Raw genomic sequence first — 18,021 nt, 5'->3', positions numbered from 1 at the left:
TAACTCCGTATTTTCAGGACCTACCAAACTGTTTGCCAAAGCAGCTGCACCTTCTTATGTTACCCATAAAGTAACAAGACATTCCAATGTCTCCGCACCCTTGCCGATATTTATTATCCATCTTTTTGATTGTAGCCATACTGGTAGGTGTGAAATCCAATCTCATTTTGGTTTTCATTTGTATTTCTCTGATAGCTAATGATGTACAGCATCTTTTCATACGTTTATTGTATATCTTTATTTGGAGAAATGCCTACTCAGATCCCCTGCAATTTTTTGAGTTGTCTGTTTTTACTGAGGTTATAAGAGTTCTTTATACATTCTAGATACGTATCCCGTTATCAGATACATGATTTGTGAAAATTTTTCTCCCATTCTGTGGGTTGTCTTTTCGCTTTCTTTATAGGGCCTTTTAAAGCACAAAACTTTCAAATTTTGATGTCTACTTTGTTTATTTTCTCCCCTTTTGTTGTTTGTGCTTTTGGTGTCACATCTACCAAGAAAGCTCATTAGAAACTCAATGTCTGTGGTAGGCTGAATAATGACTCCCCAAAATGTCCATGTCCTAATCCCAGGAAGTGGTGAATGTTAACTTATATGGCAAAAGGAATTTTGTAGATGTGATTAAATTAAGGATTTTGAGATGGGGAGATTATCCCAGATTAGCCAGATGGGCCAAATATATTAATAATCACACTCAGGGGAACAGAAGGTGCTATGAGGATGGGAGCAAGATGTTTGGATTAGGAAAAGGGTGAAGTGATGTCAGAGGCCATGAACCAAGCAATTCAGGAAGCCTCTAGAAGCTAAAAAAGACAAAGAAAAAGATTCTCCCCTGAAGCCTACAGAAAGAGGACAGCCCCAACACCCTTGCTGGAGGCCACACAAATGTTTCTTGTAATTAGGTACATCTGAAACCTGTTAGTAATAATATGAACCTGTGATCAATTAAGCAGCCAACCAATCGTTACCTCCTCCTCCATGCTCTTGTTACCCAATAAATACAAAAGGGCTGTAGAAGCTCAGGGGCTGCCTTTGCTTGCTAGAAGCAAGCAGCCCTTTTATTCTTTTCTTCTCTCTTCTTCTTCCCCATGCTAGCCTTTCCTTAAAAATTACTTCTACGTTCGTCCCTTCGTTCAGTCTCATAATGACGGTCTCAGGCAGCAACAGTAGTAACTGCTGTAATGACAGTCTCAAGTAGTAGCAGTGACAGTCAGCTACAAGTGGTGCCTGAATTCCAAAGGGAGGAGGGTATAATGAGGCATGTCCGACCCCCTCTTCCCATCATGGCCTGAACTAGTTTTTCAGGTCTCTTCCGGTCTCTTCAGGTCCCTTTTTGTCCCTGATAGTCCCTTCAAGTTCCTGTCTAGGCGCCACTAAGGGCTGCACAACCTGCAATTGTCTTGCTCAATTAATTTAAAAACAAAAAGGAGGAGATGTTGGAGGCTGCACAAATGTTTCTCAATGTTCAGTTATGCACAAAGGCATAACTGAAGCCTGTCAGTAACAATATGAACCTGTGATCAATTAAGCAGGTGACCAATGGTTACCTCCTCCTCCTTGCTCTTGTTACCCAATAAATATGAAAGGGCTGTAGAAGCTCAAGGGGGCTGCCTTTGCTCACGAGAAGCAGGGAGCTCTCTTCTTCTCCCCATGTTGCCTCTCCTTAAAACAGTTTCTTTTGTCTTTTTTCATTTCTATGTTCGTCCCTTCGTTCAGTCTTGTAATGATGGTCTCCAGTAGTAACTGCCGTAATGACAGTCTCGAGCAGTAACAGGAGTAACTGCTGTAATGATGGTCTCAAGCAATAACTGGCAGTCAGCCACACACCCTGACTTTAGACTTCTGCCCTTTGGAATGATAAGAGAATAGACTTGTGTTTTAACTCACTCAACTTGTGATAATTTGCTACAGGCACAACAGGAAACTAACACAGAGTCCCAAGGTTTTTACTTGGGGCTAGCCACACGGTACCCCTCTGCCTAACACATACCAAAGTTCCAGACTCCCAGAAGAAAAGTAGGTTAACATAAACCATATATACTTAGGTCTATTACTAGAATTTCTATTCTACTCCGTTAATTTGTCTATTTATATACCAGTACTTATTCTAATTATACCAATTACATAATAGTTTAAGAGCAGGTTTTAATAACTGCTTGTGCTAGTCATTCCTCATAACTTTTATTTTCCAGAATTTTCCCAGTATTTCATTTTTTCATAGAAAATTTAACAGCAACTTTTGCAATTCCATAAAAAGTTTTGTTGGTTTTTTTTTTTAAATATCAAATTAATTGAGAGCAAACTGATGTCTCAGTCCATTTGAGTTGCTTTAAAGGAATACTGGAGGCTGGGTAATTTATAAAGAAAAGAGGTTTACTTGACTCATGGTTCTGCAGGCTGTACGGGAAGTGTGGTACCAGCATCTGCTTCTGCTGAAGCCCTCAGCCTGCTTCCACTCCTAGAAAGCAAAGGAGTGTGCAGATCACATGGCGGCAAGGGGGGTGGTGACAGGCTCATTTTAATACCAGGTCTCAGGTGAACTCTCTTGGAAATTAAATGTGAGAACTTACTTCCCTATCCCCCTGGGGAGGGCATTAATCGATTCATGAGGGATTATTAATATATATTATATATAATGATCTATTACTATAATAATTACTATATACTGATACATCAATACTCATGAGGGATTATATCAATATAATAGCTTTTTAAAAAGAGTTTTGGTTAAAAACAAAACCACAATATAAAAATATGCACATTAACTAAACGGAGCAAATGTGGAAGTGTGAGAGTGTAGCCTAGCAGCTGCAGGCAGCCCAAGTCCAATGGGTATCTCTGGACGAATTTACTAGAGGGAAAACAGACATAGGTATAAATTCACCAAGAGAGTTCAGTGCAGCTGAGTTAAGAAGACTGCTCCTACAGCTTAAGGTAAAAAGCTCATAGAATAACTGCATGGGATAAAATGTAGTACCTATCCCTAATAACTCTTAAAACTAAAACTCTTTAAAAATTTAAGAAATTTCCTATTATTAAGAACATCTAACTTCAACCAACTACCCCAATCATACTACACAATGAAACACTTAAGGTATTTTTCTCTTAAAAAGACAGAAAAACATAAGGATGCCTGCTTTTTCATCACTCTTATTTAACACTGTTCTGAAGCTCTAGCCAAAGCAATAATGCATAAAAACATACATATTAATATTAGATTGAATAACTAAGTTGTTAATTATGTTGGACTGATAAAAATTATAATTTCATACAGTTTTACTTAATACATATATATACACGCACACACACACACACAGGAGAAAGACAAACAAAATGGAAAACCCTATAAAGACGTCAAATTCCAAATTTATCTAACATTTTAATGTAATTGTAACCAAAAAGCAAATAGTAATTTTAAATTTTCTTTACAAAATGATTTGAGGATTCATAGGGAATAAAAACAAGATAGATAAGAAACTGCTTTTTGAAGAATAATCACTTAGGGAGAGGGGATGACCTGCCAGGCCAGCTAATGAAATAAGCTATATTACCTAAAATAAAGTTAAAACAGAAATGTAGAAATACATAGACATATATATGAGAAAAAAAAATACCCAGGGAAAAAAAAATCAAGAAATAGATCCCAGTACATAACAGAAGTTGAATGAAAGGAAATACTGTATATAATTCAATAAGTGGTGTTAAGGCAATTGACTAATGATTTGAGGACAAACAGATTCCCTACCTGATGCCAACGGACTGAAGAAATAGAGATTTGCATTTAAAGATCGAAGCATAGACATAAACTATTGATGAATATATAATCTTTAGGGTTGTTAAGGTATGAGAAACGCAGAAACCATTAAAAAAAAAGAGTGAGAGTTGCCTGACAAGTATAAAAATAATAGAAAATAAAAATTCAAATGCAAATAGAAACTCAGAAAAATATTAAATCCTTAAAGATAAAGTAAAAAGACTAAGTCAAAAAGAAAAATTCAAACATCAATGGGAAAACTGACAAAAAACTGATCAAACAACACAAAAGAAATACAAATGGCCACAAATGTATAAAAGTATTCAGTCTTAGTAGTAATTGTTTTAAAATAAATTAAAACAATGTGACAACTTTATTGGTAGACTGGTAAAAAACGAATAACAGCCAGTGTGGGGTTAAAGTAAGCACACGCATACAGTGTGGTTGAGATGTGAATTGATTGCCTTTGAAGAAAACTATTGCTTTCTTCTGAAAAAAACTTTTTTTAAATGGGGAATAGGGACAGGAAAGGAGTGAAGAGAGGGAAGAGAGATGAGGAAGGAACAGAGACCAAAGCACGGATGACTCATGTTAGTTCCTGACTGGCCACAGTTTTTCACCATTTATTAATCTGTATTTTATAATTTGTTTTATTCTTACAATCAATTTATACAAGAATCTCTAGGATTCCAATAAAACTGGACCTAATTCCTTGCCTGTTTTTTCCTTCCGACATCTCTCTTCAAAACAATTCTCAGTAACCTATTTTCGTGCCCAGCCATAATCCAACAGAAGCCACTCAGTATAAGGAGGAGGACCCCTAAATACCTAAGAACTCACCTATATCTGAAACATAACCACTGCTGCACCCATTCTGAAAGAGACATTACCTCTTGGTAGTGCTGACCACTACTTCATTTCCCATTTGCTAATCAAGAAGCAATACTTTAGATGAGCCCATGTCACCAATCCATAGAAGCATTTCTAAAGGTGGTCCAATTTCGGCCAAAAGTTTGAAAGCACACTGCCCTCTCTTGTACGCTGCTCTACCTAATAACTTTTGGAATGACAAACATAAACTATCTCAAAGCTCTTTATAAATACAGTTAGGTTTCACAGAGCACCTTTGTACCATGAATAATTATAGAAATCTAGAAAATCTTCTGCTTCCAATTTAATCATTCTCTAAAAAGAAAATCCATGTAGGGCCCTTGCCATACCATGAATACAAACCACTAATTAACTTGAATCCATAAAGTTGGCTATGCTATTTCTCAAACTTCACTGCCGAGACAGTTTTTAACTAGTGCATCCTTTGATCCTAATGTAGTACTAGAACTATACAGAAAAAATTAGCTTTCAAAAACCAAACTGCCATATCACTTTGCAATCATTATAACCGATTTAAAAAATAGTCACAAATTGGCCAGGTACAGTGGCTCATGCCTGTAATCCCAGCACTTTGGGAGGCCGAGGCAGGCGGATCATGAAGTCAAGAGATTGAGACCATCCTGGCCATGAAACCTCACCTCTACTAAAAATACAAAATAGCTGAGTGCAGTGGCACACACCTGTAGTCCCAGCTACTCAGGAGGCTGAGGCAGGAGAATTGCTTGAACCTGGGAGACAGAAGCTGCAGTGAGCTGAGATTGCACCACTGTACTCCAGCCTGGCAACAGAGCGAGTCTCCGTCTCAAAAAAAAAAAAAAAAAAAGTCATAAATTGTTAGAACTAACGAGGACTTAAAATGTCTTTCATTTTATAGGCAAGTAATTAATGAAATACCTTAAGTATACAGCATTTTTTCTTGTTTTGAATATGGAGTGTTTACTAAAAACTATATATTTACAACTGTTAATGATACGCTGATTAAAATCATTAGTTCAAAAATGCATGTTTTATTTACAATGACATCAAAAAGAATAAAATACTTAGGAATAAACCTAACCAAGGAAGAGAAAGATTTGTACACTGAAAATTACAAAACACTGCTGAAAAAAATTAGACACAAATAATGGAAAGACATCTCATGTTTATGGGTTAAAATACTGTTAAGATATCAATACTACCCAATGTGATCTATAGGTTCAACACAATCCCTATCAAAATCCCAAAATCCTAAGGGAAGTAGAAAAGTGCATCCTAAAATTCATACAGAATCTCAAGGGACCCCAAATAGCCAAAATAATCTTGAAAAGGAAGAAGACAGTTAGAGGTCTCACATTTCCTCGTTTCAAAACATATTACAAAGCTATAGTATTCAAAATAGTGTGGAACTGGCATAAAGACAGACACACAGAGCAATTAAATAGAATAAAGTGTCCAGAAATAAACCTTTGCATATACAGCCAGTTAATTTTCATACAAGGGACACAAAGACTACTCAGTGAAGAAAGGACAGCCTCTTCAACAAATGGAACTGGAGAAACTGGATATCCACATGCAAAAGAATAGAGTTATATCCTTTATTTTACACCATAAATAAAAGTTTTAACTCAAAATGGGTTAAAGACCAAAACATAAGACACAAAACTATAAAATGCCTAGGAGAAAGCATAGGGAAAAAGTTCATGACATTGGATTTGGCAATGATATCTTGGATATGACACCAAAAGCAAAAGTAACTATATCAAACAAAAACTTTTGTTCAAAGAATATGATCAACAGAGTGAAAAGGCAACCTGCCAAATGGGAGAACATAGTTGCAAATCATCTGATAAGGGGTTAATATCCAGACTATATAAGGAACTCCTATAACTCAACAACAACAACAAAACCTGAATATAACGTGGGCAAAGGACTTGAATAGACATTTCTCCAAAGGAGATATACAAATGCCCAAGAAGGATATGAAAAGTTGCTCAATATCATTAATCATTAGAAAAATGCAAATCAATACCACAATAAGATAGCACCTCACACCACTATCAAAACAAAACAAAAGCAACTGTTGGCAAGGGCATGGAGAAATTGTGCATTATTCATGGGACTGTAAGATTATGCAACCACTATGGAAATGTGGTGGTTGCTTAACAAATTAAATATAGAACTATCACATGATCCAGAAATCTCTCTTCTGGGTAGATATGCAAAATAGTTGAAACCAGGGTCTTGAAGAGATATTTGCATACTCAGCTTCACAGCATTAGTCACAAGAGCCAAGAGGTGGGAGCAAGCCTAGTGTCCACGGATGGATGAATGGATAAACAAAATGTGGTATATCCATACAATGGAATATAACTCAACCTTAAAAAGGAACTGTCACATCCTACAACATGGATTAACCTTACAGATATTATGCTAAGTAAAATAAGCAGGTCACAAATCCTGCATTATTCTGCTTACATGAAGTATCTAAAGTAGTCAAATTCATAAACATAGAAAGTAGAATGGTGGTTACCAGGAGCCTCGGGGTGGGGATTAAGAGTAGGGAGAGAAATAGGAAGTTGTTTAATGGGTATAGAGTTCCAGTTTTACATGAAGAAGTTCTGAAGATCTGCTACACAACAATGTGAACATACTTAACACCATTGAACTGTACATATAAAAATGGCTAAGTATTTTGTTATTTTTTTTACCACAAAGTTTCTAGAAAATAAATGAAAATAAATAAAAACGTAGGTTTCATACTCTATCATGACTGACCATCTAAAAGATCCTCTTAAACCTCAAACCTCTAGCCTAAAACAGCAGAGTTGTATGCAACAAAATCAATCAGGCAAATGGCAAAGGCTTTCTAGAAACCTTCCATCTGTGGTTGTAAAACTAATCACATGGGAATTAAAAAACAACAACAACAACAACAAAAAACAGATTTGGAACTACAGATGAGAACTAATGACCACCTAATTCTAAAATGCCCTAATAAGAACAAAGCACCTTTGAACTTCTTCTGGAGCCCTTGGACCTCTAATGGAAGTCTGCAAGAGATTTCTGCCTGCCAATGCAAATGCCACTACCAGCCTTTGCATTATCTCCAGTTCCTGTTAATCCAGGGCCAGCTTCTGAGAATATTCCACAAGTCTAGACTAACTCATCACACCAATCTGGAGCTAAGCAGTATCTACAGAAGGCAATATTGCCTAACCTTAGCAATACAACCAGGTATCTAAGTCACCAAGAACAAAGAGACAGTAGCTTCCAATACCAAATATTCATTTCCCTGTATTATCCACTCACTGGTTTCCTTTTAAGAACCTTCATGATCCAGAATGGCCTGAGATTACTTAAACTGTTAACAAATCAACAAAAAGTGATATGAAAGCTTGTGGCTGTTTTTTTTTTTTTTTTTTAAAAAGTACATTTTACTTGAATACTAATACACGGGTTTTGCATGAACTGTCAAGTCTGGTCTTTTTGCAGTTGGTACAATGTAACAAAATCTAATTCCTGAAGTGCTCATTTGGGGTTACATAGTTTGGCTCAAGGGACAGATGTCTTAGGACGGAATCCTGGCTCCACTATTTACCAGCCCTATCACTCTGGGTATATTACTTAACCTCTCTAAGCCTCAGTTTCATGATCTCTAGATTAGGGTTTTATGAGAATCTGAAAATCTTAAAATCAAAAAGTTATAAAAGTGATGGTTTAGATAAGTGTATACAACTCCTTTTAGTTACAAGGAAAAGCAACATGTGGGGAAGAAAAAACTGGTGTTGCTCAATGTCCTACTATAGCAGACTTCCTCATGACATCTGCCGCAGAACTGAGTTTTACCTGTAGTTCTGACTCTCAACCCAGGTTCTCAGGTACAAAAAGTCCTATGCACTTTTTTCATATGCTTTGTAAATATTTTTGTAATGTGTTTTGCACCTAAGTCACAAACACAGCTTAAAACAAAAATTTGTGCATGAAACTATAGTACATTGGCAAAAAATTTTTAAAGTCCTAATAAAGGCTGTCAAACGTTACCCTGCCATTTAACTGCCAATTAATAAAACGTGACAATGAAATTTAAATTGTCATAGGTTGAAACAATCATTCTTGAAAATTTATTTGAATTTATATTTACTAGATACATAAACTATAGCTTCTCATTTATAATAAATTAAATGCCTTCCAAAAACCCACTTCACAATGAAATTATATTACAATGAAAGTTTAGGCAAACTTTCATCAAAACTGAATGCCTGCTATTTATGTACTACAGATGTTGAGAAAGGTTCTGCCCTACAGAAATTCCAGTCTAGGTGGAGAATGACACCCCTGAAATCATTTAAGTAGCTAAACAAGGCAGTACACAATTAGGTGTCAAAATGAATGATGAATGATTAACAAAGACACCACAAATTCAGAGGGAGCATGCAGGACTGAACAGAAATGGGGAAAGGTGGTAGGAGAGAGGCTGCTGCAGTGCCCCATGGTGAAGGCAGTGGGAGAGCTGATCAAAAGAGGATGTAACAGGCACTGATGCCACTTGGTGAAGGGTCAAAACTGAATCCAATGGGGCAGGCAGAATAATCATAGCATTAATAAAAAACTGAAAACTGGAGGTGGCGCAAGATAATTCTGCCCTGGACATACGCAGTGTGCACCAGTGGCTAGACACACACAGGGAGGAAGACAACCAACAGGCAATTGGAGAGCAGCAACTGACAGCTAGGGCACAACCAGAACCAAGCACAGAGTCACCAAAACAATGCCAGATACTGCTTACAAGAGACAGTGGGGAAAAATTCAGCTGTAGGAAAAGGGCCTCTTGGTCTGGCAAGGCCAGTCAGAGCGCTTGAGTCACATATAGGCAAAAGAGAGAACACCTAAAATACCAAGCACCTAGCAAAGATTTTATTTTCCTCCAAGAGTAATTTGGCTTATTGCTACTCTGGTAACAATTAGATGAGTTTATATCTACTCCCAAAGCAATCCTTTTGGCAGATGTCTATGAGGGTCCACTGTAAGAATTAGAAAGAGGAGGAAAATGGTCATTAGCAAGAGGAAAAGAGGACACACTTTTTCCAACTACAAAACTCCAATGCTCCGTCAGGCAACAGCTTTTAGTAAAAGCAGGCTACAAACGTTCATTAGTGAAGCACTTATTAAATAATATTCTATTTACTAGGCCCTAAATTAAAAGGTACCCACTCTACTCCATACAAAGGGTTAACACATCTCACTCTTAAGAAAATCACTTTCAAAAACATTTTAACATTATCGAGTAATAAGTAGGTCAAAAATAATTTGGTTAAGAAAAAGTAAATAACACTCCTAGTCAATTTGGCTACCCTTAGAAAACTATTAGATTCTTATCTGTTTTCTTGTGGTCTTTAGTCCTATGCACTTTTCTCATATGCTTTGTAAATACTTTTGTACTGTGTTTTGCACCTATGTCACAAATACAGCTTAAAACGAAAATCTGAAACTATAGTACATGAAACTATAGTACACTGGCAAACAATTTTAAAAGTCCTAATAAAGGCTGTCAAACGTTACCCTGCCATTTAATTGACAATTAATAAAACACGTGACAATGAAATTTAAATTGTCAGATTGAAACATTCTTGAAAATTTATTCGAATTTATATTTACTAGATAAACTATAGCTTCTCATTTATAATAAATGCCCTCCAAAAACCCACTTCACAATGAAATTATATTACCTGATATATGATGCTTTTTTAAAAAAGGTCTTATTTGCCAGTCATAATGGGCTGCTTTATAATTCAAAAGACTACAAAAAGTATACATTTAATATATATACACATGTATTTTTTATATATATTTTAAAATATATTTTCACAACTCACACACATTTTTGCTATTCTCAGTATCTAGATATTAGCCTCAAGAAAAAATCTTGCCACCAATCTAGAACTAGTTATTTGTAGTGATTATAATTAACTTCTATCTCTGGAAACTCTTTCAAAGTCCTTACAAACTTTACATCACAGCCAAAACCGTCTCAAAGGTACCTTTCCCCTGGACTAGTGATAGCACACTCCCATAGCTCAGTTAAGACACATAGGATGTTAAGACAAGGAATGGTCCATGCTTCTGACTCAAGAAAATCAACATCAAGTCCAAACATGAAAAACTACATTAGGTAATTTATTTCCGCAGCTTTTCTTCAGGAGAAAACGAGTTTGTCTTTTAAAGATTTTGCAGTGAAATTATACAGTAATGAAGAAAAAAAAATACAAACATATAAAATACCTGCAGAATCATCATTAAAACTGCAGGTAAATCTTAACTTTGAAATTTTAAACTAGTTTATGCTACTTAAATAGACACAAAATTCCTCCGGGTGTGAATGGTTAAACTGAACTCAGCCATCTTCAGAAATCTGCCCAGACTTGCTGAAAAACTCAACAGTACCTTTTAGGACAAATACTGTATTTGTGCCTCATCAGATGCCAAACTCACAGTGTCACAATCACGTAAGAAAATAAATTGCTTTTCCCCTACTTACTCAGAAACAATACTGGAATATGATCAGTTTTAAAGGAGAAGCCATTTCTGGAGATACCTTTACAGAATATTTGATTAGAACCAGATCTGTTTATGATGGGTAGAGGCCTATGTTCTATATTAGTATCATCCCCATTAATATCTTGGATAACTCTGCATACACAAATTGTTCATATAGATAAGCATGGGCCACAAGGGATATCTGATTCACCCAGGCCACTGGCTGATTCAACCACCCCTTTAATACATACTTAACACCCTGGCAAGTACTCTCCTCATCCAATCCTTACACACATTTATGGGTATTAGAGAGGTGCACTAACATGTATAAACTATGCAAATGAGAAATTAGCAAATATATTTTAGGCTGACAGTTCTCAAACAAAAGGTTTGTTTACTTAACTTTACCCAGAGTAAAGTTTTTATTAGCATATAAAATGGCTGTTGGAAAAATAAGCAGCAGTAGAAGAAAAATACAAACTTAATGCTTTACTAGATTCAACCATTATTTCAATTCCCTGTGCTAAGGGCGCATGAAGACAGTCATTCACTCAAAGGCTAAGCGCCAGTGTGCCTGGCACTGTGCAAGGTAAGCAAAGGAACAGAAAAGCAAGGACACCATACCCACCAAGGTCTACTTGAAGTCCCACCCAAAAAATGTCCATTAAATTACTGCACTATTTTGGGTTCACTGAACACCCACTACAGGCCAAAATGCTAGATACCACGATCACACATAACAAAGAACACTCAACTAACTGCAGATCTGTGGCCAATGATGTATTATGACAACCCCAGGACTGACTAGTCCTAAAGCGGCAATATTTTATTCTAGAAATAATTTTGCTTCCATCAATTAATCCTTTCTATAGACGGCAATTCTTTGAATAATTTCCACCAATGTTAACCCAGACTAAGGTTGCTTAGAGAGTTAAATAATGTAATGTGGACAAAAATAAAAGAAACAGTATACTGAAGCACATTTGCACTTTAATACTAATTTGGTTTGTATTTGCTTTTACCTTCAATAACAATAAAAAGCAAGTGACTTTAGTCATAAAGTAGAATGTTAACTCTAAAGTTACCGTGGCAACAAATTGTTTTCTTGTACGGGCAGTTTCATGTGCAATGCTAAACTAACATGTTTTGCGCATTTTTTTTTAAACTATTCACTTAGTGAATTCTTCATGAAGGCTCTGTGACCATTCACATGTCCCTTGACTCAAAAAGAGGTAGTGTAGATGAAATTACACTGATTTGGTCTTCAAGATTACAAAATAATTTTTGACCCTGTCCAAGTACCCGTTTTGCAGCAGCACAATACTAATAAGTTTTTTAAAATAGGCGCCAGCCCTTAATCGTAAATTATAGATAAATGCTTGCAAGCTGGCAACTTCACGTTTATTTTTAAAGGCTTTCACATCAAAGATGAAGGCACCGAATTACGTTATTTTAAAATAAGAAATGTAAACAGGCTTTCAACAGCTTACTGAAGAGTTAAATGGAATTGTATTTAGGTCTAATAATAAAGTCATCAATACTGCAAAGAGACATTAAAGGAGGAAGCTACGGGACCAAGATTCCCCTCCAAGAAATGTCTGAACAAATTCAAAGTGAAATTTTGTAAACTGTGTCTCGCTATTTTTACTACATTTTAAAGTAAGCTCTGTCTGCACGCAACCAACCGCAACCAAAAAAACAGAAGTGTCCTAAAATGTACCTATTAGCCGCAATAAAGCCAAAAAATATGCCCCTCCTACCTAGCGGGCCAAGTGGCAAGAACGTACGAGAACTCAGGAAGTTTTGAAATGGCAGTGACAGGAGACGGGGAAGGCGGGGAAGGAATCGCGGAGAGCGAGGGCCACTCCTTGCGGCGGGCGCCGCGAGGTCCCGGCTCGGGACGGTACCCGACCGCCCAACTTCGCGCCGGAGCCCCGGCCGCGGCCCTTCCTCCCGGCCCAGTCCGCCCGGCCTCCGCGAGAGCGGGGTGACAGCCCCGCCGCAGGGACGCCGCCGGGGGACACCCACCTTCCTTCTCGGCCCGCGCCGCAGCTACTACGAGGGTCATCACCAGGTGCAGCGCTCCTAGGAGGCCGGCGGCCGCGCTCCGCGGGCCCCCGCTACGGGCGGCCGCGGGTTCCAGCCCGGCCCCGGCGGACGTGGGGACGGCGGCGGTGGTGGCTCCGGTTGCTCCTCCTCCCGCCCGCTTCCCCATCCCTGCCGGCCGGGGGCCGCCGCGCTCGAGGTCCGGCGCGGCCCTTCTCGGCGAGGCGGCGGCGGCGGCGGCGCGGAAGCCGTGGTCCGGGCTCTCGCCGCGCAGCCGGGGGCGACAACAGTTGCGGGCCCAGGGCTCGGGCTCCGGGCGTGGGCCTGGGTCCGTGCGTGCGTGTGAGCGACAGTGTCAGTCACGGTCTTTGCCTCGGCATCGCCTACAAGCAGTCGGAGCGGAGAGGCCGCGGGTCAGGCGCGGCGGTTGGCCATACTGGAAACGGGCACGGGCCTCGGGCCCTGAGCGCTGGCCTGCGAGGGGCGGGGCGCAGCTCTGGGCACCACCCACGCTGTGACGACACCTGGGCTGTCCGCCGGTCAGTCTGTCCGCCCCGGAGCCCCTGGGCCCCACCTTCTTGTCCCGCTCTCGGAGGCCCGCGGCTTCACGACCAGACAGAACTAGGACAGAAGAACCCCAGACCGTTACCGCTGCCCGGCGCAGGAGGAGGAGGGAAGCAGGCCCGGGTCCAGCTGCCAGGACTTATGATGGCCGCTTCTGCTTCGCAGAGGCGGTGACGGCGATCACGTGGAGACGAGGCGGCCTCACCGCGCCGCCGCCGCGTTGCGTGGGCGGGGCAGGGGCGGAGTTGCGGGGCTCCGGGAGGCTTGGCTTCTTCCCCGGCGTCTGGACGATTCTCCGTGCTTTGCCCTACAGTGTTAGAGCCTTCCAGAGGTGTGAGTACACATCCAGCCCGCGAGACGAGCGCGGAAGGTCCGTTCCAGTGACTCCTCCTGGTGGCACCCCCGCCTCCCGGCCGCTTTGACGTCGAGAGTACCCCGGGCCTGACTCAGTTCTTGGTGGTGCTTACTTGAGGATGGTGACCCGCTGAACTCATCCTTGGGTCTTCCAAATTATGGTACGCAGGAGGCACTTGATGGAGTTCTCTTGTGTTGGCTTGTGCCCACTTTGGCGCGGAACACCTCGTGTGCAGAAAGCGTCAGTGACTCTGGATGGAGAAGGCAGGGGCAGACAGCCTGCTCTTTAGAATATCCAGTAGCCGGCTTCCTCTCTCGAGGAAGAATTCTTTTTTTCTTTTATTTTTTAATTATTTATTTTTGAGACAGGGTCTGGTTCTGCCGCCCAGGCTGGAGTGCAGTGGTGCGGTCTGGGATGACAGGCGCCCGACGCCATGCCACTCCAATTTTTCTTTTTCTTTTAAGAGACGGTGTCTCACTATGTTGGCCGGGCCGGTCTCGACCTCCTGGGCTCAAGCAATCCGCCTTCCTCGGCCTTCCAGAGTGCTGGAATCACAGGCATGAGCCACTGTGCTGGGCCCGGAAAAATTCTTAAGACGTCTGTTTCCTTCACCAGCCATCTCGCGCTTCTTAGATGCCGTTTTCATGTTAGGTTGAGCTTCTTGGTGCGCATGGCTATTGTCTCCAAGACTTAATTTAGGCTCTTAGAGGGTGTCCTCCTTTACTCATCTTAGTATGTCCAGCTCCTAGCCCAGAGACATTTTACTTTCCTCAGCTGTATTCGTTGAGGGAGTCGATACATGAATAAGGCCAAGTCTGCCCACAGTACGTCTCAGAACAAGCTAGATAGGAAAATAAGGTTTCAGAAAGACTTGCAAAAGGAACTTCAGAATCTATGAAGTAGTCCCCTGTGTCAAGCAAGCACTTAAATTTATTCATAAATTAATATATATTTAAATATGACCTTACCCTAATGATTTTAAAAGCAATTTTAGGGCAGGGCGCAGTGGCTCACGCCTGTAATCCCAGCACTTTGGGAGGCCAAGGTGGGCGGATCACCTGAGGTTAGGAGTTCGAGACTAGCCTGGCCAACATGGTGAAAACCCGTCTCTACTAAAAAATACAAAAATTAGCCGGGCGTGGTAGTGCATGCCTGTAATCCCTGCTACTCCGGAGGCAGGAAAAACGCTTGAACCCGGGAGGTGAAGGTTGCAGTGAGCCAAGATCGCGCCACTGCACTATACCCTCGACAAGAGCAAAACTCCGTCTCAAAAAATAAATAAGCAATTTTACTTTTTTGAGTATTAGCCTTAAAATTGAGTAGTCAAATTTTATTTTGATATAATGAAATAGGAATAATTATCTCTAAGTTGGCGTTTAAAATGTCTGAGGCAAGAGATTTCTGGAAGGCTTTTGACTCACGGAAGAGATCAAACCCAAGGATATGTATGTAACTGAGCGCTTTTGCTTAGCCTCCAGCGTGCCAGCTCTGCGAGTCAGCAGCCCTTCCCCCATTGCCAGGTTCAGGACAAACAAGCCTTTCCAACCATGAAGTGCTCAGTTTCTCTTACACGGCAATCAGCCACATCCCCTGGTTAGCCTGAGGCTCAGCAGCTCCATGGGAAATAACTTGCACCTGTCAGTAATTGGATCTTAGACGTATACAGACATGTTTGATCAGAGTTCGATTTCCCATGCAGCTAATGAGGCTTAAGCCGCAGGGTCCCCTCTCTTGCACAAGTTCCTTCCAAGTCCCTGAACCTAATTGTGTAATTATAAGCTTGTATTCTTGTTCTTAAAGGGGCCCTCCCAATAGTTGGGTAGACTTTTAAGGCCCACCATACCTGAACCCTCCCCTGTGCCTGAGGGACACTAGGAGCAGGAGGGGTCATGATGGAACTTTCTTCCCAGGAAAGGACAATGAGACCACTGAAAGTCTAACAGTAAAAGACGTTTTGCTAGACAGCGTGGTAAACTGTGTGTTAGAGAGAACCTGGCGTGGAGCCACCATCACCCTATGATCCTCTACCCCCACTCCCCAACCCTCATGTGTCTCAGGAGAGAACTAGGAGTTAAAATTGAAGGAACCATCATACTAAGGACTCTCAAGTAGTTCTGATTAGTTATGAACTTTTCTCTTTTTCCCTTTTGGAAATTGGAGAGACCTGGCCATTTGGCGGGTGGAGGTATTAGCTGGCAGAGTCAGGGAAAACTCGCTAAACCAGTGGTTCTCAAGGTGTCATCCCCCGACCAGCTGTAGCAGCAACACCTGGGAACCTGTTAGAAATGCAAATTAGCAGGCCAAATCCCAGACCTGTGGAATCAGGAATTCTGGGTTGAGGTCCAACAATCTGTTTAAACAAGGCATCCAAGTGATTCTGATACAGGCTCAAGATTGAAGACTGTTGCACAGTGATACATGCCAGGAGCTACAAGATGTTGGGACTCCTAACTTTCTATTCATTTTGCTCTCTATGCAGGTTAGTAATTTACCATTCAAGGCAGAATTATAAGAGACTCAGACAAATTTGAACTTAAATCCCAGCCCTGCCTTTACTAGCTGTATGATGCTGAGCAAATGACTTGACTTTTCTGGCCTCAGGTTCCTAATCTGTAAAAATGGGGATTATGATATAAATTTGGGGAGATTAAGCATATAGGTTTGTGAAGCATATAGACTAGTGTCTGGGACATAGGAGACTGTCAAAAGTAGCTATTAGTAGCACTCACTCTTTTAGAAACACCACATTAGGCACGAAGATCCTTGATCCATTGATACCTCCACTTCATTCCACAAAATACTTAAGGAGGTGTGCAAGAATGCCTTCTATGAATTAAAACTGGAACTAGGAGGGAGTAAACTGTTGGGCTTTCCAGGGTTCTATCTCCTTTGCTGCATAGGTGAATGCACCTGGTATCCTGCCGTTCAACACCATCTATACACTTTCAGGTCCCCACTTCATGTCAACAGCCAGACCTCACGGTCTCTATTGCTGTTCCCACTCAGGTGTATAATGAGGTGTTTTAAACTCACATGAACTCCAAATCTTCACCCACAAACATGCTCCACCCACGGCCTTTCCTATCTCCAGGGCAACTCCAACTATCCAGTTGCACAGGCCAAAAACCTGGGAGTCATTCTTTACCGTCTCCACATATACCCAAATCTAACTGCTTCTCACCACCTGCACTACTCCACTCTGGTATGAGCCCTGTCATCCGCTGCCTGGATTTCTGCAAGAGCTTCCTAACAGGTTTCCCTGTTTCCACCTGTAAAAGAAAATTTTCCACTTACAGAACTTGGATAGTAGATATCAAGATGGAATGCTATGCTGTACCACAACTGGTTCTAACCAACTGAAGCAGATCAAGGACTGTGAACTTTGAGTGACCCCGTACCAGACCCTTGTTAGACCTAACCGAAGACTCCGTTCTGTCCAGTTAACAAAGGGACATGTTTTATCAACACTGTTCCAACCGATCCAGAGCACTACTTTCCAGCCCTTAATTCACATAATCTCCAAACTCCCTTCTCTGATTTCTCACACTTAAAAAACCGTGACTGTTCCTAATTCATGAGTTACTCAGTGAACTTTTTCACTGGTGTGTTTACATCCACGCCTGGCAGTATATAAACTCATCTTTGATTTTTTTTTTTGAGCTTTGTTGGGCTTTGCTTTATATTTTGACATAAATTTCCACTTTTATAGTCTATTGTCAACCTGACAACCAGCATGATCCATTTAAAACATAAGACATGTCACGTGTCTCAATATTCACATCCTGCAGCGGCCTGCTTAATGTTTTTAAAAGCAGTTGGGGAAATTGAAATTTTAATTTTTAGAGTCTGTATATTAAGAAAAGCAGTAACAGGGAATATTTGAATACCCATCTCA

The 18,021-nt window shown here is 40.6% G+C and overlaps 1 protein-coding gene across 3 annotated transcripts in view; it reads right to left on the bottom strand.

Annotated features, from left to right (window-relative positions):
* The window catches only part of TMEM131 (transmembrane protein 131), a 251,291-nt gene extending 237,346 nt beyond the window's left edge, over positions 1-13,945 (bottom strand). The window contains exon 1 of one of the 3 annotated variants that reach the window (XM_032178667.2): positions 13,190-13,945. In XM_032178667.2, coding sequence (XP_032034558.1) covers positions 13,190-13,376 — 187 coding nt within the window. In that variant the 5' untranslated portion in view covers positions 13,377-13,945. The remainder of the gene's footprint in view (positions 1-13,189) is intronic. The other 2 variants (XM_032178666.2, XM_032178668.2) reach the window with 2 other exon arrangements.
* Positions 13,946-18,021: the final 4,076 nt, after the last annotated feature.

This window comes from Hylobates moloch, unplaced genomic scaffold (assembly GCF_009828535.3).
Source record: "Hylobates moloch isolate HMO894 unplaced genomic scaffold, HMol_V3 SCAFFOLD_15, whole genome shotgun sequence".
Taxonomy (NCBI): Eukaryota; Metazoa; Chordata; class Mammalia; order Primates; family Hylobatidae; genus Hylobates; species Hylobates moloch.
Note: the sequence above shows the minus strand (reverse complement) of the source record. Positions and strands in the feature narration are given on the sequence as shown.